Source organism: Aulonocara stuartgranti, assembly GCF_965226115.1.
Source record: "Aulonocara stuartgranti genome assembly, chromosome: 15".
NCBI lineage: Eukaryota > Metazoa > Chordata > Actinopteri > Cichliformes > Cichlidae > Aulonocara > Aulonocara stuartgranti.
In genome coordinates this window covers 14,325,013-14,351,279 of record NC_138951.1, presented here as the reverse complement: position 1 = coordinate 14,351,279, position 26,267 = coordinate 14,325,013, and the positions used below count along the sequence as shown (strand labels likewise).

Sequence of the window (26,267 nt, the reverse complement as noted above, 5' to 3'; positions counted from 1 at the left end):
AATGTTTAGAAACATTTAATTTTCTTAATACAAGAGCCCAACATTTCATTACACAAAAAAGTTAGAAATGATTTATTATGGCAAAAACTAAACAGTAAAAGAAACCATATACATAAATGTATGTAAAACATCCTCACAGGACAACACCATCAACATTAAAGCTTTTCATAACTCTGCGAAAAGAATACATTTAAAAATCTAATATATTCAGGTATAAAAATTGCACAAATAAATATGGAGAAAAAAAAGCTCAAAGATTAAAAACATGATGATTATGTGACAATGATCTGTTTGTAACTTTGTAAATAATCAGACATTTGAATCTTTAGTGAACTAATCAAGACTTATTCGTTGGAACCTACATCCTTTTTAGTAACCAGCGTGATCTGACTAGGCAGGATATTGTCAGGTGTTTTGTTTCCGTTTTTATATGGATGATCTTCCTAAAACATTAGACAAAGTGAATACTGGAAGTATGATGGGGGGTCTTGTTAATCATCCAATATAGGCTGATCGTTGGGGGTGGGGTCTTGCTAATCATCCAATATAGGCTGATAGTTGTTCCAGCAGCTGCTCGGGGTTTACTTAATTTATAATTTGTTGAGTTAAACTCTAAAAAAGTGCAATAATTTTTGCTAATTCTGTTTGGGTGATCATTGTTTAAATGTATAGACTATAGTCAGATATTTGGATAACAGGAATGATCTCTGTGATGATGATGATCATAATCCTTATCCCTCTGAAGCTACTACACCTCTGCACCTCATCCTTTCAGTGGACTGTGTAAAAAGGTCCACTGAGCTCTCTCCTAGATATCTTCATACTTCCACAGGTATGTCATATGGACCGTTCTGCTTTTCATCCTCTTAATAGCTAATCTCACTTCCTCTTTAGTAATCGTTTGCACTTCCTTATTTACTAACTTTCCTCCTTCTGTTATTACCTCTCTCTCTCAGGAGCTCCTCAAACTACTTTATCTTCTCAGTGAGGAATCCAACCTTATAAGAACATTTAACAATGTTAATCTACAAAAGTGACTAAATACTAAAGATAAGATAAGAGGTTCCTGGCGTGGACATGTAAGGATTTTTAGTTAAGCCTTTTATTTTCATTTAATAGCATAATATCTAGACCAAAAAAAAAAAAAGAAAAAAAAGCTGACTTCACTTTGTACGATTACTACTAAGAAGATTTTATTTTGAAGGCAGGATCATATCATTTCCGATCCTGTTGATCTTTTGTGTACATTGACGCGGTGTGATCGGCATCCGGAGAAAGACAACGGCTCTTGGAAGCTAGAGACGAGAAATCGCTGATCTTTGTATTTGATGTGTACCTGCGGTGCATATTTTAAGGCGCGTTTGTCTAACGATCAGGGCTGATCCCAACAGGCCTCCCCTCGTCGGCTGAGCCGCCTCTCGTCAATATTCGCTAATGGGAGGTCGGCTAACTTGACGATGACGATGATGGTGATGATGATGATGCATCAGAGGATTTATCCCGGTGTCTGACTGAGATGGAGCCAGCGGCGCTCGAGTGGAGTCGCTTGCTAGCCAGCTAGCGAGCTAACGGTGCCCTCCGGGATTGAGCGTGTTCCCAAGCAGTCCGCGTTTTATAGCTAAATGGGTGCAGCCGCAGTTTTATCGCGCAGTATTTCCACCTTTGACCCCCACGTTTGATAGCCCGACCATGCCGACCTGCAAATACTGCTAACTTAACCTCCTGGGTTGGGTACACGTGACAGCGTTTATCTCGCTCCAACAATTAGCTGCACCTTCGGCCGTCCTTGGATGCTTCAGTGACGGTAACCGGGTGAGTAACATGAGCTACAGGACTTTTACTACTCAATTACAGGGGTCGGGCTATATTCTGGATGAGGCACACGGCTATTGCGCTTTGCAGGAGCCTCCAGACACCCAGCGTACGAGTTAACGTGTGTTATTGTCTCGTAAAACACTGGAGTGTTAAGTCTTAGCTTCCTATGCTGTGCGTGTCGGTCTATTTTGCAATAGTGCCAATATTTATTAACTAATCTCGTTATGCTAACTCACTCCACCGCTAGCTAGCATGTCATGAAGTACTCGACCGTGTCCTGAGCGGCTGGTCCTTTTATGGTGCTGTCTTTGCAAGGAAAACTGTAAAAGATTGGCCGCTAGCAGACTGTCGCTAAAGAAGGAGCGGGCATATTTAAGAGTAAATCTTCATTATCAATACTGTGACTGCAGCGTCCAGGACGCGTGTGTTACATATAAATTCCGTGAAATAGCCTCAGCCGGTTAGCGGCAGACTCTGCTTGGTTTAGAGTGTGTGTACGGATGTGTGTGTAATAGCTATGAGTAAATTTGGGGATTGGTTCAGACAGTTTGTGTACAGTGAGGATAACGTGATGCAAGTTGCACACATGACTTGTTTCCTGTCTTGTGAAACAAGTCAGTAGGAGAGGCTAACTGCTGCCGTGCGTGTGTCCTTTTGCAGACGGTGTGTATCAGGATGGCACAGCTCTTGGATGGGGCCGGGAAACTGGTCTGGGTTCTCCTCAGATCCGTGCTCCGTTTCACTTTTATGTTCATCAACAACTGTGTAGCCATCCCATCCTACTGCTTGTACCTGATGCTGCTTCAACCCCTGAGAATATGGGACCGCTCCGTTTTCTGGCACATTGAAGGCATCATGTTCAAGTGGTTGCTGGCCATGGTGTCTTCATGGGGTTGGGTTGCAGGTTATACAGGTAAGATGTTTTTTTTTTTTTTTTTTTTTTTCCTCTTTTGTCATCCAGTGTGTGTGTGTGTGTGTGTGTGTGTGTGTGGGGATGATGGGTTCAGTGGTGACCATCTAATAATGCAGGAGCCTGCTCTAACACCAGTATGAGCTTCAAGTCTTTTCTTCACATAGGCCTGTTTTCTTCCAGGTCCTATGAGGTTACTTAAGAAGTTATTGCTATTGGGAAGATAATTTCAAAGTCTTCAAAAGCTAATAGAAGTATTCTGTTTGCTGTAGGGTAAAGTACACATTTTTAATGCTTAATGCATATAACATCAACCCAAAACCTGTTTGAGAGAAACAAATGCTTATTGCTGTGACTTAGATGTACTTACATGAAAGAGAGCGAGACAAGCATTGGCTAATACCGCCCAGCATCATGACAACTAAATATTGTGTAAACATGTTATTTAACAAACTTGGGGTTTGCTGAATGTCCTACTGTAAAACGTTGTAAAAGTTGATGTTTTGCATTACTGCTGAACCAAACCAAATCAAAAAGGGCATATTTTGCGTTGAAGCTGAACGGCCGTCATTTTCGCTTTGCATTTCATGTTTGATAGTTTTCACTGCTCGGACAGTGGTTGGCGAGAATTTGCAGAAAAATCAGCAAATTCCATGCAAACTACAGGTGAACTTCACAATCTGCTACTGGCCAAAGGAGTCACAGGTTTTCTGTGTGGTATACCACTTTGTGACCAACTTCACCTAGCAATAGCAAACTGGTTGTGGCATACACATTTTTCCATAGTGACCGATGGTTATCGTTGCGTCACTCGCCACGCTCTGGGCCGACATGAACGAGGCTTTAGCATTTGATTTCAAAGCACCTTCAGCAGGCACTTACGACTAGCAGAAGAATGCAATTTTTTCTGTAGCAACAGGTGGTTGCCAACTGGTCTCTTGGCCTGTGTAACTATGTTTTTATAATTTTTTTTTATTTATTTATTTTTTATATTGGGCATGGACTGCAAAATAAAGGGCTGATATCAGCGTTTACAAAAACAGTATGGGCCATTTATGATACTGATATATTTGTTTGTTTGTAATATCTTTATTATGATAAATAGCAGAAGCATTTTAAAATCCTTCCACACTAGTTTTATATATATTTATATAGTTTAAAACTGATGCAGCATCACAGGTTGATGTAAGACAGTAAATGGGGTAAATTTAGTAATTTTTCCTCTTTTCTTTTTTTTAAATACCATTTGTTGAAAAAACGAGTCAATAAGGAAGCTATTTGTCTATTCTTGGACATTCCAAGTTGTGGAAACATGTTACCTCTTGCAGCTTCAGGTGTATGGTTAATTGATTAATAAGCTACTAATGTTTTGGCCAAATGATTCAATAAAAATAAACAGCTCGTTCAATTGATGTTTTATTGATCCCACAAGGGAAATAATTGTAAGATGGTGCAAAAACTTTTCTATATACAACAGTTCTTAAAAAAATAAAAATGAAGTTAAGTTTAAGAAGAGTGAAAAGTGTGACTGAGATTGTGCAACAGAGCAAAGAAAGAGAGATTGATTTTAAAAAGCTAAACTTTGCCCTACTTTCAGTAGAGCTTTTTCAAATAATTGTGGTTACTTGCTTTAATAACTGATTCTGTTTAAGTGGTGTTGTATTGAAATGCATTGCTTGCTGTTTATAAGGTTGAATATATTTCTTCTTAATTAAATAAGAATTGTGCATTTGCAGATGGTTCATTTAAAGTAGCCGATTAAATTATAGATTAAGAAAACCTTTTTGTAATGATTTTGTGCTTTTCTTTGTCATTTCTATCAGTAAATGAATTCCATATAGCTTTTGGATTTGTAGTCGGACACAATAGGACATTAAAAAAGCGTCTGGTGCATTCAAAAAATTACAATGCACATTTTTCACCGTTTTTGACATTTTATAGGTTAATTAACTGAGAGCGTAGTTGCCAGATAAATCAGTAATGAAGCTAATTGTTGGTGTGCTCCACAAATGACAGATGGAGACAGAATATCAGACACACTCACCTGACAGACACGAATATCACAGGTCGTCGTTGTTTCCACTCGAATGGCTGGTTGGATATCTTGACGTGACTCAGGCTACAGTCGGGTTCATTTATATGGAGCAAAATGCTTACAAACTGCTAAGTGGTGAACATAGGAAGCAACAAGGCATGCTAATTAATAATTCAAAGCTTTCACTCTATAGAGCACCTGGACTTGCGTTGAGCAAAATGTATTGCAGGCTTTGATCGACAGGATTTGGAGTGAGATATTTGGCCATTAAAGTTTAATTCAGATTTTAAAGGTATGACATACACTGTAATTTGCAATCTGGTACTACTCATACTATGTATAGCTATGTGTACGTACTAGTATTTGTTCTGGATCTTTTAAAGTGATGAAAACCAGATAAAATGGGACATTAGTTACATTAATTAACTAATTAATTACATTGGGGCGATCGTGGCTCAAGAGTTGGGAGGTCGCCTTGTAATCGGAAGGTTGCCGGTTCGAGCCCCGGCTTGGACAGTCTCGGTCGTTGTGTCCTTGGGCAAGACACTTCACCCGTTGCCTACTGGTGGTGGTCAGAGGGCCCGGTGGCGCCAGTGTCCGGCAGCCTCGCCTCTGTCAGTGCGCCCCAGGGTGGCTGTGGCTACATTGTAGCTTGCCATCACCAGTGTGTGAATGTGTGTGTGAATGGGTGGATGACTGGTTGTGTAAAGCGCTTTGGGGTCCTTAGGGACTAGAAAAGCACTATACAAATACAGGCCATTTGCCATTAATGCTTTGCAATTTCGAAATTTGAAAAATCACTTTAAAGCAGGGGTGTCAAACATAAGGCCCAGGGGCCAGAATCAGCCTGGCAAAGAGCCCACTGAACAGCTCTGGAAGTGTGAAGGAGTGTATAGATTTATGAGCTTTTAATTGTATTTTCTTAAGTTTTACATCTTTTTCTATTAATTATTCATAATATGCCGAATTAAATAAGTATTAGATAAAATAAATGATATGGTTTTTACAGTGGGTCCACAGAAAAAATACATTTTCTTTAAATGAATGAAAACTTTGTATTTAAGAATTGCTGCATTACAAATCACGATGGAGAGAGAAAAAAATGGCTTACTGAGTCCCCATTTTGATTTCCAGTCAGTTGAAACCTTACCATTATCCAGCAGGGGTTAATTTTTTTTCTTTAAACGTGTAGGTATTGCATTTGAATAGGAAGTACATTTCATAACAGAAGACATTGTGTCATTTTGTTCAGTGAAAGCAGGGTGGCATTACCATGGCAACCGAGAGAGTCCTTTTATTTTTAACCCAATCCAGGATCTTTTTGTAACCCTAACCAAGTTTGTTGCAAATACCTAAACTTTACCAACGGATTCTTTACAATAAATAATTAATATTAATACAAATTTTACAAAATGTGTGAAACTCAAATGTGGTTGGACTGGACAGCTCCAGTAGGACTAACTTTGAATCGATTAGATATCAAGAAAAGACCAGCAGTCGGCGTTTGGTTAGTTTGAAATGTTTGCTGGGCAGATGGACATAGGCGCAAGAGATGAGCCAGCTATGATGCAAAATTATTATTATTATTATTATTATTATTCTCAAAGTCTGAGTAATGTTATTGTTATAAAAATTCTGCTAAGTCAAAGATGTGGAGCTACCTGCTACAGTTTTACTTCTGCTTAAAAGCTATGTAAATATACTTGCATAGCTTTTAAGAATCCAAGTTATCATTATGCAGCTCCAATTTGGTCCGAGCGGTATAATTACAATTGAGGATGTTATCACTATGCAGCTCCGACCAAATTTCATTTGTGGCTTTGATACTCAGACAGTTCTGATATGTGGGGAAAAAAAAAAAACATAAATGGGAAAAGACAGAAAAAGCACGAGATGAACTGTTCAGCGGGCAGTCCTGGTTGTCCTTTTGTATGTGACAGTCTGAATTTTGTGCTCAAGGGCACTGGGACAAGGTTGAGTCAGTTAGCACTGTTACCTCTCAACACAAAGCGGACCTGCTCAAACCCCGGTTCCCCGCATTGTCTTTGCAATCTTTTAGTGTGGACGACACAGCACTATTTCAGTGCTCTAGTTTTTGTCCAAGGTCACAGATTTCGACATTTATAGTCCATATTTTTCTTTCCGTGTTCAATAAATGTTGTAGTCTGATATCAGACTTGATCTCAATCTTAAATCGCACATTGCTTCTACTCTAATTTCTAAGGGAAGGGCAATCTGATTTTTTTTTTTTCCATAAATCTTCCCATAATTTAAATCAACATTAATAGAAAGCCTTGCAAGCAAAAGTGAAAACGGTTCAGCACCTTCATTTGCAGCAGGTTCAGTGGCCAGACTTTACAGTGCTGAAAACAAGCGGGTATTGGTTGCTTTAAATGTTCCTGCTGTGGAGTCTAATCATTGCTGTTTGGCTAACAGTTGGACTCCAAATGGGCCTGTGGGTGACTGTATTCATGATTGGTCTGCATACCATACTTAACATGATGCTGTGCTGCCCTGTTATGTGGCAAACAAAAATGTGTTGTAAACTTTGCTGTAGATTCATCGTAATAAACACTCTTTTTGCAGTTTTGTGTAATCGGCAGAATCCTAATTGGCATTTAATCTAACAATAAATTGGTCAGATAAGCCATGTTTTAAGAAACTGTGCAAAAACTATTTATGTACTTTTGGAATGATTTTAATTAAGTAATTTATTTTTTGTCCAGTCATGCATCCCATCTTATGAATGGTCTTTTTCCAGATTTTAGATGGTATCCATGGTCTGCACCATCATGACCTCACAAAATGTCTTTTTTGGCCATAACTCAAGAATTCATCAATAATTTATGATGAAATTTCACATAAATGTTTTATTGGATGGAATGAAACGTTGCATTCTGACCGAAGCATTTAAGCACAAGGTTGTGATTTTATTTATACCAATTAACTGACAGCATAGTGTTAAACAAGGAGTCCTCCTAGCTGCTTGTTTTTATCTATGATGTTCCTAAAGACTGATAAGTAAATATCTTGGCGTATGATGGATATTATAAGTTGGAGTCTGTTCAGGCTGTGTTTGCAGTCCAGAAAGTCTAGAAATATGTCAGGAAGGGCTCTGACAGATTAATACGCTGCAGTCTTAAAGCTATGCTTTTGGTTAACTATCACACATGACGGATGTTGCATCACCTCCTGTGGAGAAACAGAACAGTGGTGCTTTGTAGATATCGTGGATCATTTTATCAGTAACAAACACTCGCATGAGGATGTTTTGGTGATCACAGGGGCAGTTTATATGAAATTAAATTATAATTCCAGATTTTCTCACAGTTTGATGGTGCAAGTGAAGGCTGAGGGTTAAAGTAGCTATGTTACTATGAGGTGAATGCACTCTTAATCTCTCTTTATTTTTTAATGTTTTTTTTTCTAAACTAGATACTCAACCGAGAGCTGCATTCTTTCCTAATTAATGGACAGTTGTGGGAATTTTGCACCTTTTCTGGTTTGTTGGCTGCTGATTATTGGGGTTGCAATAAAGGATGACATCAGCTTTAAAAATGTGACGACACTTCATGTACTAATACCATGTAAATGTTTGTTTTGTTCTGTTTTACTAGTATTAAGCAAAATTGAATAGATGAGTTTGTCCTGTAAAGAGGTTCATGCACCTCTCAAATGGCTGAAGTCAGGACAGAGAACATCTTTAGTGTGGTTATCAGCAGCTGGGAACATCATCTCACGGATAAGAGCAAAACTCACTCCACAGCATGTCCACTGCAATCATTACTCCATGAGCTGAAACATCTGGAAACTCTGAAAGCTCATTATTTTGGATGGGAAAATATAGTCTTTTTGATTTAATTTGAAGTAGAGCTGGGCGATATGAGATTTTTTTCATATCACGATATGTTTTTTTCATTTCAGGCGATAACGATATCTATCACGATATAAGCCAAATAACTATATTTGTAAGATTTAAATGTGCCGTTGCTCACAAGTAAAATGTGAAATAATCAGCAGCTTGTTTTTATTTAAATATTTATTTCCCATAATAAGTTCAACAGGGTAGATGTACTTAAGGAACATGAGACTTTTTCAGATAAATAAAGGCAAATATTGCAAACTACACAAAAGGCAGCCGCTAAAGCGTTTAAGTTTCAAAATAGAACAAACGAAACAGACTACTAAATTGTCAATTCCACTTAGAAACAAAATATTAATTCTAAAAATAAATCTTAGTTTGTTTTACAGAAGATCAGACAAAATTGAGTAACTTTTGTCAATATCAAATAAACTGAGAACTAAAAGGAAATTCTCAATCTCTCCTTGTTGTATAGCTTAGCTTTTCAAACAGTTTTAACAGTTACTTTAGTCTGACAAAAGCCGAATGACGAATTAGCGCTTCCAGTCAGAGACTGAGGCTACGTCCACACGTACACGGGTATTTTTGAAAACGGAGATTTTCCGTTTTCGTTTTAAAAAATAATCCCGTCCACACATAAAGGCAGAAATGAAGGAAAACGCTGCTATGAACATGCCAAAGCAGCAGGTGGCGCTAGATTCCTAACCGTGCAGAAATGTTGGCCAATCAGAAGTCTAGAAGCCTCGGTGGGAAAAAGTAAACAAAGCTGCGGCATAGAAACAGAACCGAGTCGTATGTGTGGACGGACAGTAACTGTGTGTATATGTAAGCATTTAAACACTGCAGAGAGTAGAATTAACAGTATTGTAGAAATTCATTTCACCGAAACAATAACGTGGTGCACAGTGTGACGCATGCACCAGTTTATTGTATTTCCAGACTTGCTTTCGGCACAATTTACAGTGCACGCTACTCTGTTTTTTGTCAGACTTGAAATAGCCGAAATACCTTCACACTACGGAACTTCTATGGCTCTTCCGTTCGACAATCTCTCCGGCATTGGAACCATCATCTGTTTTCTCTTCGGTCACGCTCGGTTGATTTTTCTAGTCGGCACACTCATTTCCTCCATTACCTGCTGGCTGCTTCCCAAACAAACACACGTGCGGCTTGGCACTTGTGCTGTACGTAACAAGTCACGCGACGTGACGCTGCGGCTGTGATTGGTTCGGCTCTGCGCTACTTAGTTTGGATTGGCTGACCTTTTTATTTTATTTTTTTTATTTTTTATTTTTTTATTTTAAGAGGACAAGAGCGGCGAGGTCTATCGCGATAGCTTAATTTCTCTATCGAGTAAAAGTTATATCGCGATACATATCGTTATCGTTCTATCGCCCAGCTCTAATTTGAAGCTTTATTTAAACTTACGGACAGAAGCCATTTTTAGTTTCCTATTTGCATATTATTGTTTTTGTTGAAATACTACTGGCACTTTAATTTGTATTACTTAAAGTGAAATAAATAAAAATATTTATTCTGACAGTCCTATTGAGTAATGTTAAAAATACACTGTATTATTTTCAAATTCATGCACAGGTACAGTTACATTAAGGAAAAAGTGCTTGATAACAGCAGCAATAATCAAACCGCCACGATGCACAAGTGACGCACACCTCATGTCACTGCGAGTACACCTGTACAGCCATAATGTGACACCTTATACATAATCAAGAGTGTGCGATACATCAGTGAGCACTGCTCACCCTTTATTCCATCACCAGACTCATAAAGGCATGTCCTGCTGTGTTACACTCTCACAGGATGTATTGCATATATTCAGGGCTTGGGTTTCAAAATGAGTATTGCAAAATATTAATTATATTGTAAGGTATTCTCACATTTGGACCAGAGCAGAAGGACTTGCTGGTAGCACTGCAAAAGTGGACTGATGCTGCTTGGCATACAGTCTGTGTGAGCTCTCGTGGTAGTCCTGCAAATGTGCTTAGTAAAGTAAACCGTAAATCTGCTTCAACTAATGAAGGACTGGGCACCATAAGATCAACATAGTTCTAGTGATGTTGATAATAATGTTATTCCTCAGGATCCTCAGGCAGTAAGGTGAATCACCTAACATATTTCGATAAAAGAAGAAACTAAAAACTGATCCCAGTCTAACAGAAAAGGTGAATTGTTGCTGTGTTTTGGTCCTGCTGTTTGCATAGGTGTGGGCGGTTGGCATGCTCTCCCTGTACCTTTGTGGATTCTCTCTGGCTTCCTACAGTCCCAAAACATACATGTTAGATAAATCGGCTATAAGCATGAAAGGTTCTGTCTCTTTGTGTTAGTCCTGTAAAGGGACTAGCAACCAGGGTGTGCCGCTATCTCCTACCCTATCAGAGCTTAGCAACATCAACTAGCCTAGACACAGCAGTTCTGACTCCAGAGGCACGTGTCAGGCTAATGGGCTCAGAATATATCAGTAGCTCAAACTTCTAATGATGAAATGACTTGTTTGAATTAGTAAATTACACAGTGCTGAAGTGCAGAGGACAGGAAACGAAAAGCAAAGACACTGATGCAGCTCAATGAGAGTATCACAAAAAGAGAAGTGGACAAGAAATTGCACCACTTTTTGTTTGTTTATTTATGTTCATGAAAGAGAATGACAAAAGGAAAAAGACGGTGCAAGACCTGTAATTAAGCTCGCGAGTAGTATTCACACCAAAGTGTTTGAATCCTTCCTATGAATCGTGTATTGAAGCTGTAATCTCAATAGCAGGGAGCCTGTTACTTTAACATTAACGTCTACAACTACAAGCATGCTATAAATAAGGTTTTTTTTACAGCATGTTTTGTCCTTTTATTTGTCTGCAGGTTTACGTTATGTCAGCAGAAATAAAGCACAGATGTGCTGTTATAGCTGCGACAAAGAGTGGCCGTTAGAATTCATTAGGCCACCTTTTACAGGATAAATCTTGATTGCCAGGAGATCAAAGATGATGACTGAATGTTCAGACTCTGCACACTTGTTTGCTTTCGTCACTCTTTGTTCACCGGGAATGTGACGTTTCCAAGAGAAGCAGCGCAACTATATACACGGCTGAGTGTGTGGACTGAGAGAAATCGTTCAGAATTGGTATCTGTAAAAGCTTCATTAGAATTTATCACCATTTAAACACCATGTGTGCCGCATCAGTATGTTAGCAGGAGAAGTATGCAAACCACAGACAGTATAAACTGTCGACGTAGCTTTAGCTGGCCTTAAAAGATACTTTCCTAAGGATTTTATGGGCTCAGGCAGTCATTTCATTACTTGGGGGTCTTACTGGCTTGTCAATCACAAGTTGTTAGCCAGCGAGCGTGCAGCTTCACAATCACATTGAACCCTTGTTCGTCACATGCAGTTTCAAAAGACCAAGTTGGCAACACTGAAAACTTTCAACTCATGGGCTCATAACAAGACTCCACGCTGTCTATGTCACTTTATGCCACCCACACACCAAACTGCTTGCTAGCATTTATGCAGTCTTACAACTACTTAGTTGTGGTTATAGTATGATGGAAGATAATCTGCATCCATGAATTCAGAAAGCCCAGACTCCCCCCCCCCCCCCCCCCCTCAGTTTCAGTCATTGAAATCAGAATCTGTAAGTCTATAACTTGACTCTTTTTTTTCTTTCTTTTTTTTTTTCGTATATGTCCCGCGTCTAACAAGGTACTTTCGGCTACTACCTCATTTATCCAGAGGTCGCCACAGCAGATGGATGTACGTGTTTGATTTTGCACTGACTTTATGGCCTTCCTGATACAACGCAGCTCTATTAGGGTTGTATCTCTTTGTCTGTAGCTATAGTCAGACATTGGTCTGTTATACAAAAATCAGTTAGCAGAACTTGGTGCTACAAATCCTGAATGCAGAATGGAAACATTTTGATATGCCGTTAGACTTGGGATGTTTTAGTTTTACTTCCATATTAGGGCTGCTTTGTTTTTTGTTTTTGTTTGTTTTATTTCCTACAGGGTATGCAAAGATATGCTTATGCTGAACAGCCACTTTCTGGCACCACATGGTCAAAGTTTACAAACCTTGCAAAGGTCATAGGATATCTGATACTGATACTGAACAATGGACTGATCTAATTAGTTTTCCTCTGTCTTGAGTACCAGTTGCTAGCAGGAGAGCCAGCTATGTCTAGACAATGTTTTTGTTTCTGGTGTTCACTTATTTTCTTCCTATATCAGCCCTGATGTATCAGTATTGTCTGAGTGACATCACCTATCATTCAGGAGAAGTCTGCAGCAGCTACCTGTGTCTTAATGGCGAGCAAAAATAGATTTGATCATTGGTATACTGGAGTTTTATCTTTATTTATTTTTTTATTCTGATCAGTACTAGTTTTGTTCCTTCTACTTGATCAGTAGAAATTAAAACCATAATTTATGTTAATCAAGAATAAAAGCAAATTGCCAACAAAATACAGGTTCTAGCTTCTCGGATGTGACTATATGCTAGTTAGTAATCTGATTGCTTTTGGGTATTGGAAAGTGAAAAGTCAGGTTCGCCTTTCAGGAATGGTGATTCCTTCTTGCTGTCTACGCCCAATACAATCATTCTTTTATAGAGACAATAACATGCTGATGATAACTTATTATCACGTTGTTTTTCTGAATACCTACTCAAGAATAGATGCTTTTGTGCTGATAGGAGTTTCAAGTGATTAGATGCTTCTAAATGATTAGAAGTATAATTAAAAGAACAATTTTGGATGTAGTGTTGTTCATATATTCTCTCTAATATCCCCATCTTGGGGGGATAACTGGGGATAACTTTCAGTGTTCCATGTTATGGCATAAGACTGAGCGTGTTTCAGGTTGTCTGAGCAGTAGACAGTGGCCGGCTGGAGTAAATTCATTCTGAAGCTGATTTTCATTTGTCAAAGCCTCCGTACACCCACGGAAGTGTTTGCAGTTACTTGGCTGATTAGACTTGTTCTTTGGACTGTGTGGGTGTCCACAGATCATCTTTGACGGACATTTCCTCGACTGTCTTGAGCTATTTGTGTCGCACCTGTTAGGCTGAGACAGCTTTGCTCTCTTTTCAGGATTTCATCAACCTCCGTTTACGTCAGTCTTTGTCAGCATTCTGTTCTGTTTGACCTCAGCATTGCTGGTATTTTGAGTCATTTATCCTACTGGCTAACAAGGTCTTTGTCCTCGGTAATCAAAGAAATGCATCTAGATGAAAGCACCGATAGAATATTCACTATAAAAACAACAGCATGCACTGTTAAAAGCTTTTACCTAGAGAAACAGTACTGTCGGTGTATTGGCACCACTTTGGTAAATGTTTAATGTGTGTAGTGCATGAAAACATACTGTAGGTTTAAATGGACTTGGAGTCATGTCTTGTATCATGAGTGAAGGAGTGAACCAGAGTGGAATAATGGCCCTGCGGCTCGGGATCAGTGGAGAGGGCGATAGCATGAATGGAAATTAACATCTCTTTTGTTCTGAAGCCCTGAAACATGTTTGCATAAGTGGAGGCTGACGTTTAAATCCCCGGTGTGCAGAGAGAGACTGTGGGGTATTGATTTGGATGAACACTGTGCATTATGCGGTAAATCCATGTTTTAATGTCGATATGTTGTAACACAACAAACTTTTAGAGCAAAATGAGGTCAAACTGGCTTTTAGCTTTTATTGAGAGTAAGAATTTAAAAGCAATTCATGATACTCCACAATCATTGTATTGATATGGAGACCTTGATAACTGGATTTAACCTGGTCTTTTACTGTGTAGGGCTGTCTGTTCTTCACACTCACTGGACATGACCTGCTCCTGTATTATGAGAACAGAGTTATGGTAACCAGTAATTGATATTTTCATGAAATTTTGTCCTTCAACCTTCAGGTTGCTATCATTGCTGCTGGACTTGACGCAAAAAGAAAGGATAAAAAAAATCGATGTGGGGTAGAGTCCCCAGCCCAAACTAGGGCTGTGCGATATGACCAAAGTCTCATATCCCGATATAAGAATTCTATCGTCCCGATAACGATATAAATCACAAAAATGTAACATTTTCTGTAAATTCTGTGAATCTCGGGCAGCTCGACTTGCAGGAAGTGTTTCCAGCTGCGCGTCATGTAGCTGGAGTTGAGTGTTTTAACCGATGCATGAAACTATACATTTTTAGACATAAGTTGTAACGGCCGCGTTTTCTTTGAGTATTTATTACACGGCGTGCTGTGGGGAAAAGCCTGTTCTAACGTTTGAGTCTAAGGTTTATTTTTTAGCACCTGGTGGCTCTTTTTTACTTCTCATCTGTAAATAATCTGCTCTTTCACGTGATTCAGTTTATTTTGAAAAGTCTCAACAGGATCTTGAGCTTTATTGTGAAAAGTTTATGTGGAACATAAACAAGCAGACACGCGAGGGTGTTACCGTCGCTGTTGCTAACCACAACGCATAAAAACAGGTGCTTGTCTGTCAGTAGTGTGGTTATATAAAATATAAGAGAAAGAACTTTAAGAAATTAATATAGCCACTGCAGTGACCATCAAAAGGATGAAAAAATATTGCCGTAAACAGTTTATTTTGCGACACCACGAAACAAACGATAGCGTAAAATGAAACGATAGACGTTTTTAGATCGTCATCTGATATACATCGTTATATCGAACAGCCCTAGCCCAAACTATATTTAGTCATGAATGTATCCTGACCTGTTCGAGGGTTTTGAAGGCAGATAATCATTTGAGAATAGAATAGAATTCAACTTTATTGTCATTGCACATGCACAGGTACAGGACAACGAAATGCAGTTTGCATCCATCCAGAAGTGCTTTAGCCGTGATATAGATATTAGAATATATATTAGCAATAATATAGATATGTAAGTATATTACAGAAATGGGTCTATTATGGTATGGTATAATGTACACGGTATGAAGTATGTTATGAAGTGTGAGTGTAGTGAGTACAAGCTATGAACAGGATATAAATATGGAATAAAAAACTATACAGAAATCTGAGATATACAGCTATACAGAAATGGGAACTATGCAAGTTATAAACAGTTGTAGGATTTAAAAATGATCGTATGTACAGAATGATTATTTACACAGAACTATACAGTTGTGCAGTTAAGATAAGTGAGATATGTGGATAAGTTCTACAGAGGCTATATAAAGTGCTAGTGGTTGTGAGTGATGGTTCAGTCCATGTTATTGCGTGCGTGTGCGTGCGCGCTCGCGCGTGTTCGCATCCAGTCCAGTCCACGAGTTTAACGTGGGTCAGATGTCAGGAGGCAGAGTTCAGGAGTCTGACAGCTGTGGGGAAGAAGCTGTTCCGGTACCTGGTGGCCTTAGTCCGGAGGCTCCTGTAGCGCCTCCCAGAGGGCAGGAGGGTGAAGAATCTATGTGATGGGTGACTGGGGTCTTTGATGATTTTCCCAGCCCTTTTCAGACACTGCTTCCTGTAGATGTCCTTTATGGCAGGAAGTGGTGCTCCGGCGATGCGCTGGGCAGTTTTCACGACCCTCTGCAACGCCTTCCGGTCCGAGGCAGAGTAGTTCCCGTACCAGACTGTTATACAGTTGGTCAGGATGCTCTCGATGGTGCAGCGATAGAAGTTCACCAGGATGTCTGAGGACAGGTGGTTCTTCCTCAGTCCTCAAGAAGAAGAGGCGCTGGTGAGCCTTCTTGACCAGCTTGGAGCAGTTGGTCGTCCAGGTGAGATCCTCGGAGATGTGGACTCCCAGGAACTTGAAGCTGCTCACACGCTCCACAGCCGTCCCCTTAATGTGGACAGGTGGATGTGGGTCAGCATTCCTCCTGTAGTCCACGATGAGCTCCTTGGTCTTCTCGGTGTTAAGCAGCAGGTTGTTTCTGTCGCACCACTCAGCCAGACGATCCACCTCCTCCCTGTAGGCGGCCTCATCGTTGTCACTGATGAGGCCAGGGGGGGGAGACAGGATTTGAAATGTGCTAGGACCAGCTGCTCTAAGCACTTAGTGATGATGGGGGTGAGTGCTACTGGGCGGTAGTCATTGAGGCTAGATGGGTTGGAGTTTTTGGGTATCGGGACGATGGAGGTGGATTTGAAGCAGGCCGGTACCACAGCGTGGGCCAAGGACAGATTGAATATGTCTGTGAGCACTCCTGCAAGCTCCCCAGAACACGCTCTGAGAACACGCCCGGGGATGCCATCAGGACCTGCAGCCTTGTGGACATTGATCCTGCTCAGCACCGCTCCTACATCGGTGGGGGAGAGAGTCAGAGGTTGGTGGTCTGGCGTCATGTCTGTTGTGGTTGTGGGGTTCCCTCGCTCAAAACGAGCATAAAAGTTGTTGAGCTCGTTGAGGAAGGAGACATCAGAGGATGCGGGGGAGGGTTTGGTGGTCCTGTAGTCTGTAATGGTCTGGAGTCCTTGCCACATGCGTCGGGGGTTGGAGTTGGAGAAGTGTTCTTCTACCTTCTTTTTGTAATGGTGTTTGGCTTTTTTGATGCCCTTCTTTAGATTAGCCCTGGCTGTACTGTAGGCGTGTGCATCTCCTGACCTAAAGGCAGTGTTGCGGACCTTCAGGAGGAGACGAACATCACGGTTCATCCAAGGCTTCTGGTTGGGGTACATGGTGATCGGTGATTTGAGATTTGAAAAATAAGAAAAAGTCTGTTGCTTGGATTGTGAGGTTTCCAAACTTTACTATTTCAGCAGCAATACCCATGGCATGTTACGGAGCACCTGTTCCCAGAATCCAAACTGCTGCACCTCAGTTTGAAATATGAAACTTCTCAGCGGCCCACACAAACCTTTATTCACAAATCTGACCATCACGCTGGCCTCGTGAGCTTTCTTTGTGTTTTCGGCTGTTCATTTTGATATTCTGCTGATTTGCGTTTTGTGAGTTGATTTAAATTGGAAAGCTGTGCTTGAATTGCGTGACAGTTCCTTCCCACTATCAACACGAAAATGAAAACTGTTCAGGATCAAACGGTTGAGTAAGAATGACAGTTGATAAATCCTGTGGCTTTGTTTCCCTGGTTCTGTTTTTAATTGTAAACGTATGATGGCAACTCTGACTAAACTTTACATCAGAAATCTTTATCATACATTTGTCTGTTGTAAATCACTTCTTTGGCCCAACTTTACTATCTTCCGCAGCCCACTGTGTGGCCATGAGCTGCTCTCTGAGACTTTTTTATGTATATTTTCTGTATTTACCAGAAAGTTGTGTGTTTACCTTGGTTGCATTTTTATTTTTATTTTTATTCCTATTTATTCTATTTATCCCCTTCGTATATTTTATTTATATTGTCTCTGTATTTATATATATGTGTGTGTGTATAACTCTAACTTCTGTCGGTGCTGTGCTTTTTTGGAAATCGAATTTCCCAGAGGAACCCACCCGAGGGATTAATAAAGTTCTATCTTATCTTATCTTATTTGATGTTACTAATAAACAGTAACATGGAGCGAGCTTTCTCTGTTAAGTGTTGTCAGTTGTTCGTGTTTGCAGCTACAGAGTGAGTACTTTAATATCTGCTAATGAAGTGCTGAATAAATTGCACACTGAATGACTAAATCCTTTTGTGAGCATGTTGAACAGTTAGCAGCAGGTACCGTTACTCATGTACATTTTTTAAAAAATTAAATTAAAACGACAAGGTAATAACTGAGTCATGCAGAAACTGTCAATACTGACAGGTTGTTCAAATGTCTTTTTTTCCTGAACTCATGAAAGCAGATCTTATTCCTCTTTTAGAGGAACTAGAGCCGTGTCCATTCAGAGAGAGCGTAACCCATGTTTATTTACAGATTTCCCCTAAATGCATCACATGTAGGCAATCAGAGTCACTAAAGTAGTGCTTTTGTAGTTAAAAAATGAAGTTAAATGATCTCTGTTGCCCAGTCTTTGGCATTTTTCTAGTGTGTTTTATTCACAAACGAACCAGACGAAACTTGTGTTATTCATTCCTCAATTTCCCTCTACGTGGTTTCCATGCAGGTTTCCCCAGGCACAGGAGTATGCTCCTGCCTGCCTGGGCCTGTTGTCTCTCATCCCTCCAGTGATGGCAGAGGAGGCCAGTGGGGAGTGACAGATGCCCTTGGGAGACAGGCTTCACGGTCAAAGTCCCTTCCTATCAGCTCCACCTGATTTTCTTGACTTTTAGTTGAATTCTGTTTTTAATTTCACAAAATCCACTCTAGAAAGACAGGGTTTTTAAGCAATAAGTGTCTAGATATAATCTAACTGTGCCACATACTTGTAACCAAATCTCCCCCCCCCCCACTCCCCGAATCATGCAGCTATACACTCTGGTGGAAAGCCACTTTTGTGTAGTAGATGTCATGATACTTTGCCAATTATCTGTCCTCGACAGAGAGAAGCAAGTATAGGGATGGACAGGCAAGGTCAGCGGTACACCGTTTAGCTGACCATAGATACCGGATTAGACATTGTGCCTGCAGCCTGGCTGTCATCCTGCTGCGCAAACTGTGTCATCTCTCAAAGACAATTTCCCTAATGTATTCTATCTGACAGATGACCCATCTTTGTGATATCACTTATTCGCCCGCAAAAATAGGGACTTCAGCTAGCATGAAGGCATGCTCCTTATGAAATGGCATTGCCTTTAGGGTACTTACACCCCATATACCCATGTCACTGTATCACAGATATGTCATTTTTCACAAAGTATGTGGCTGATGTCTGTGTGCGTGTGGATCAGGTGTCTTATCTTTGGAGGTTAAACAAAGGCCTAATTAAACATGCAAATAATAAATTCAGTTCTTTATTCTATTCTTTATTCTACTTTTTTAAACCCTCAGTGAGATCTTTTTATGAGGATTTGAGATGCAGGTACTTCAAATACAACCTTGGAAACCAGCCTGTAACGTGTGTTAGAGAAAAGTAATTCAGCAGCTGGTGTATTGCTGCTGTTAGTTCTTTGTGTTTTCTTCATTTACTGAAGCTTTAATATGTCAAATGTCTACCATGGAAGGAGCTTCCTCCATTAAGTGTCATCAGTTGTCTTTCATGCTTCCAGCTACAGAGTGAGTTCTTTAATAGCTCTAATGAAGTGCGGAATTACTTGTGGATTGGCACTATGACTAAATAACTTTGTGAACATGCTAAACAATTAGCAGCAGGTGGAACAAGTTAAAATTCAAAAGCAAAATTTTTCAGAAACACAGATCTTACTCTTGTAGAGGACCTAGAGCCCTGCCTGTAACCCATGTTTATACAGCTGTCATTTATAGATGTAACCTAAATACATTGCATGCAGACAATTATTAAGTTATTGTTTGGAAAAAGAGGAAGGACGTATTTGCTGCGTGCATGTGTTTTAGTGCAGAATCAAGAACTGTTCATGCAGATAAGGTGTGAATGATATAATCTGTCACACGAAACCAGAAACAATAAATCAAATGAAATCTTTGTTAGAACTTTTTGGCCTGCTCTCATTTATTGATAGCATTACAAAGGCATGTTCAAGGGGTAAGACTTGGTTTAGCCTCATCTGCATGTAAAATGTTTTGCATGTCAGATTGTTGTTGTTGTTGCTGATGGCTGATTTCAGGCTCTGTGCATCTGGTTACCACCATGTCACCATAATGACAAAAGTATTTGCTGGTATATCTTGAAACACAAATGTGCTTGAGTTGAAATCCCATTCTTAATCATAGGGTTCAATGTGATGTGGGCCCACCCTTTGCAGCTAAAACTGCTTCAACTCATTTTGACCATTCATACAGAGGTTCCACTCCAAGCTCGCTCATCCATGTCTTTATAGACATTGCTTTATGCACTGGTCATGCTGGACCATCCCCAAACTTTTTCAACAAATTTGGGAGCTTGAAATTGTCCAACATGTCTTGATGTGCTTAAGCATTATTTCACTGGTACTAAGGGAGCAAGCCCAACTCCTAAAAAACATAACTCCATGCTATAATCCCCCCCACCCCCCAAACTTCTCACTTGGCAGAATGCAGTCAGACAAGTACCGTTCTCCTGGTAACCGCCAAACCCAGACTTGTCCCTCAGATTGCCAGACGGAGAAACGAGATTCGTCTCTCCAGAGTCTCCTTGAAGGGTGCGTGTGTAGTGTAGTCCACACAGATCCATGTGCTGATCACTATATGGCATTTACAATACTCAGACCAGCGTACTCACAAATGCTGAAATTGAAACAAACCTTTAAGAGTTTAGCACTCATTTGTTATCTTAAACTTTTGCTAAGAGGCTTTGGAATGCATCAAATGTCCTTATAAAGATGGCCAAAAATAAACATCCTCCTACACACAGAGCAGAGCAGGCAGCAGTCACTGTAGAGGAAACACTGGTAACTGAGAAGAAAAAAAGGAGAACTACTCATCTGATGAACTTCAAACAATGTGCTTTACCTGCAAAGTTTGAATACAATGAACACCGATGGACAAACAAAGACTGGTGTTCAGTTTTTTCACACAAGTCTTGTTTTGGGTTCCACCTGTTATTTAAGTGACACAATGAACAGATTTAAAACTTTTATTTCAGGGACTTTTATTTGCTTGGGTAAAATTAGTCTTGAATCATAGAGTTGGGATAAATTGGCAATTAAGAAGGCTTTCAGTTCTATTTGAGTTTATTTTAATTAGTGTGTCTTGAAGTCTTCCTTGAAGATGCAGCTCCTGGCTTTTAGCAACTGCTCGCCACCTTGTGTTTGGAAACACTGAACTCGTTCCCAAGACCCAGAGGCAAAGTAAAACTAAAGGTTTTGCTTTTCTCTTCGTTGAAGCCCTAATATTTCAGGCTGTTTTACATTAAAAAGCAGAGTGAGTTGTCTCGGGCAAAGAAGAAGCAGCAGAAGGAGAAGCTTGCCACATAAATTTCAGTGGGAAAAATTGCAGCACAATATTACGTTGCCCACTCCAGTCTAGAAGCAGTTTTGCTCCTCAGGCAGTTTATCAGTTTAGTCATTTTTCCGTTTGACTCCTTTAACCTCCCGTTTGTTTCTGCTCCGTCAAATTTCTTGACCAGTTCTGTTAAACAATTTCATTTGGAAAAAAATGGTTTAGTTCATCTTAAAGATGGAGATTTTCCATTTTTGTCACTAGTCATGACAAAAAAAAATTAGATTGATTTCGTAATTCCCTCTTTGTACACCTCTTTTTATTAAACCTGTAGCCCTTGTGTGTGTAAACTCACACAGTAGTGGGAACAAGAAATGTGAGCTTCCCGTTTTAACCAAATGAACACAAACACTTTTGCACTTTCTGTCTTCTCTCTAAGCTACCATGTGTATAGAAATTGTCATTTGAGCTTCTTCTTCGTCGTCTTCGTCTTCATTATTCCTGCTGAACTTCAACCAGACGTCTTGCATCCATCTGTATCTGGCAGCGCGCAGTAAACTAGAGCTTTTAACGCATGTGTGAAAATCATTGACTTGCCTGTGTGCTACATATGAGGAAGGACATTATTCCTGACCCCATTCTCCTGATATTATCTGAGGCACTGGTGTGGAAAAATCCTCTATCTTTATATCCTGAAATTTGCTTCTCCACAGACAGGAAGAGCTCAGTCACTCTGTACCCTAGAGCCTAACTGACGCAACATTTGCAATACACAGACCTGTAAATTGTCAGACCCTCCTCAAACTACAAGGCTCACAAGTAGACTACTGCAGTCCAGCTGGATTTTTTCCCCTCCTTGATGCTCCGTTTATGTGCAAAGCTTGCTGAAGTGTGTTTAATGTGGAGAGGAAGCTTCATGTGTTCTCCTGCAGTGCTACTGTTGCCAGCCCTTATCTTACATGAACCATGTTTCCTTCATTGTTGCAGCTCCCTGTGTATTCTGACAACAATCAGAGGTGAATGTAGTGAAATAGCCCTGATGCTCTGTATAGAGGCCTGACAACGTAAATCAGAAAGAGATCCACTGCTATAGCCGCTGACGAGCACTGGACATTGTTAGACAGATCACACTTGACAGGTAGAAACATTGTATTACATGGAAACAGTAGCGAGTCTATCATTAAGCTCATAGTAAAGGCCTATTTAACAATCATGGTGGTTTATAATTATAATCTGTAAGGCTTCATGATTTTTGTTTTATTTAGTTATATTTTCTTTATTGAATTGAGTTTGGTTTCAGTTAGTTTCCAGAGTGGAGTTGCTCATTTTAGACTAGGTTTGGTTGGTTGTAAGCTCTCCAGCTAGTTGTGGATCTAATCTGGGGTTTTCTCCTATTTGGGTGTACATGGAAAACCTCCCAGGTGACCCTACTACCTCAACTAGCTCCTTTCGACACAGAGCAGCAGCGGCTCAATTCCAAGCTTCTCACCTTATCTCTATGGTGAATCCTAGCCATGCTACAGAGAAACCCAATTTCTGCTGCTTGTATTTTTGACCTCGGTCCCTTAGTCATCGGTCTTTTAGTCAGTCTTAGAACCATAGTTGGAATGGAGGTTAACTAGTAAATTTACATTTTGGCACGGCTCTGCTTTACGATGATAGACTGGTACAGCGCTCGCATTACTGCTCACACCACCTCGTGCTCCACCTTCATTTCACTCTTCGATCTGTTCTCAGTAGACTGTGCAAAGTTGTTTGACTTGTGTTAGCTTTACCTGCCACAGTTTACACTCAACTTTATTTTTGGCACGAGCCCCACACTACAGTGGCTAACATTGGCCTAACGCATGTGCAATCAAACAAACAAAAAAAAAAAAGGTCCATCTGTTGTGTTGACGCCTTAGGGAAATAAAGGAGCAGCCTGAGTTTTTGCATGTTTCTTCTGTTTGAACAGCAGCATCTCGTCTCACCATCTCAGACACGTCATCATTCACACATGGTAGTTAGTTTTGCATTTGATTTTAATTTTTGTGGTTGGAAAATGCATTCTAGGTGCATTATTGCAGCCTTCAGTGAGCAACACGGTATTACATGTTTCAATATGATGGTTGAAAACAAAGAAATTATATATATTTGATTTTAAAAAACAAAAAAACAAAACGGGTATGGCATTGGATTTTTATTTTAAAACTTTAATGCAAGTAAAACCACAGAAGTTTTAATTTCCCTTTTCTTTGTGGTGTGCTGTTGCACATGGTGGCTACATCGCCTGTGAAGGTTGTGGTGCTTACTGCTATGTAGAGCGATATGACCAAAAAATATTTATCACGATATACATTTGAAAATTTGCGATAACGATATAACTGACGATATAATTGACACTAGACAAAATACTTTACAACTCCACAACTTTATTAGTGCAAAAAACAACAACAACCCATCAATGTATTTTCACTTAAACAAGCAGCTGTTTTATTATGTGCATTAACGCTATATAAAAATTTAACAGTGCAAATGCAAATTCCTTGCTGACAGTTTAACCAAAAGGCATTTCCAGTGGAAATTGGCCGACATACCCTCAGCATAACCATGTATAATATCCACAAAACTTAAAAAGAGGTTACACACACACACACACACACACACACACACACACACACACACACACACACAAAAAAAAAAAAATACGGTAATATTATGTTGAAGCACAGTACGCATCACTCCGTGAGGCTGCTGCCTACGATAGCTGTAATGCTCCGACAATCCATCAAGCGGTGCGCGTTTTACCCATATTCTATTGCGATATTTCATTTTCTTATTGTTGCCCAACATTATACCGGTATAATCGTGAACTGTATGATAGGGCCCAGCCCTACTGCTATGAACACGAAATTGTTTCGATTGGCATAATTGAACAATAAGTGGGTGATCATTTATCCAGTGTTTCCATAACTATTTCACATTATTTATTTTAATTGAATCAGATTTCTTTGTAAATGTACTTTGTCACAATGTCTAAATGTCACTGGCTGTGGCATCTGGCATTAAAGTTGTAAACTGAGATAATGAGTCATATCTGCATAACATTTTGTGGGATCATGATGAGACTGGTTCTGTGGGTAGATGAGACCTGGGTGCACCTGTGTGCAGCAGTGTGCCCTGCTTGATGTTTCTGTACTTGTTCCACAGAACTGCAGCTTGCAGCTATATTTTGCTTAGTCTTATTTATATCAGTTTGACGGTGAACAAAGGCCCGGTTCCCTTCAGACGTACATGGATTCCTTACGTGGTTTCACTGAGGAGGGAAGAATTATTTATGGACATGCAAATAAGGCTCAGCTCTGTAACAGGATGTAGACCTAACGTTCTGCTTATCCAAATGAAAATGTTATTTCTGTCGGGGCGTTCCCATACCAACAACAATGTTGTCTGTCTGACACATATCCTGATGATTAATTTAGATTTTGCTGTGTTGTTGTTGTTGTTGTTGTTTTTATTACTAAAAATAAAGTTCACCACCCCCCCAAAATAACATTTTTATACTAAATGTTTGTGTCTGTATCATAATTTAGACCTTTTTGGGGAAATAAATGCATAGTCTGATTTCATACACTGCATAAAATAACATTTTCATCATTAAAGCGGCATTTGAAAGTCATCCTTTTATTTGTAATGGGGCTGTTCCTCTTCTTTGCTCTGCCAGGTCCATAGAGAAAGTGACTGTGCTACCATTTCCTGAAACTCACTTCTCTTTCCTCATTTCCAAACCACAGACCAACAGTTTATTGTTTACCTTCAGCTCAGATGAATATGCATGTTCGGTGATGACTAATCCGGCACAGCGAAACTCATAAAAATCCACTGTATATGATGTAATCATCTAAGGCACCTCTGCCATGGTCTTAGACCCATTGGGCACATTAACAGAACAGTGTAAATGTTTATAGAGCCCATTTAGGAGGTAGATACGTGTGAATAAACCTGCTGATCCAGGTAGGGAGAGTATGCAAATCAGGCTGATAGCTGATAGTTTATCACAGTGGAGGAATAGTTATGGCAAGAGGAACAAGAAACAAGGGATACAGTCTCTGTTTTTCAACCAGAGGTAGAACTACGGACAGAGACAAAGTGGATTTCACTAATAGAGACACCTTGGCACTCCCTCTGTTGTTGCTGTGTTGGTAAAATAAAACACCTGGCTTAAACAAACTGTTTTTGATTCCTGTGTGTATTTATTTCTCAGCTTAATACCTTTAAATCCTTAACAGTTTACAGTGAGCGCTGATGTGTCTGGAAGCAGACCAGGAATTTCAGATGGATTGAAAACATTCATTTTTCCGCTTGGTCGTTCCAAATTGGAGTGCCTGAATGGAAAAACTTTCGGAAGATACAGTTTATGATTGTTTGGCTTTTTTGATTTTTTAAAAAAAAATGGTTTTAAAAAAAAAAAAAGGCTGAGCTTACAACTTTGGCATATATAATTACTTATTGAGGTTTCTATGTGATACTTCAGGGGAGTGATGACAGTATGAATGGGTGTGCAGGATGTGTGTTAGGCTCTAGTCACACAGGCCTGGACACTAGTTGGTGTCCAGTTGACAACAATTGGTCGTTAAAGAAAAATATGCATTTCATGACTGGTATTAATAGTTGCTTAACTATACCGTGCTCCATGGAAATTCTGCTTGCAATTGCTTTGGTTGCTAGCAGATTACCTGAGTTGCCACAGTTTGAGTGGAAGACAGCTACTTGCCTGCAACAAGTTGGAGACTCCTTTCAGAATTGCAGAAAAAAAAACTGGGCCTTCATC

General features: G+C 39.8%; 1 protein-coding gene across 2 annotated transcripts in view; it reads left to right on the top strand.

Moving 5' to 3' along the window:
* Positions 1-1,221: 1,221 nt before the first annotated feature.
* lpgat1 (lysophosphatidylglycerol acyltransferase 1) overlaps positions 1,222-26,267 on the top strand; it is a 65,435-nt gene continuing 40,389 nt past the window's right edge. Inside the window, exons 1-2 of one of the 2 annotated variants that reach the window (XM_082506629.1) lie at positions 1,222-1,812; positions 2,476-2,728. In XM_082506629.1, coding sequence (XP_082362755.1) covers positions 2,491-2,728 — 238 coding nt within the window. In that variant the 5' untranslated portion in view covers positions 1,222-1,812; positions 2,476-2,490. Of the gene's footprint in view, positions 1,813-1,861; positions 1,922-2,475; positions 2,729-26,267 lie in introns of those variants that run through there. The other variant, XM_082506628.1, reaches the window with a different exon arrangement.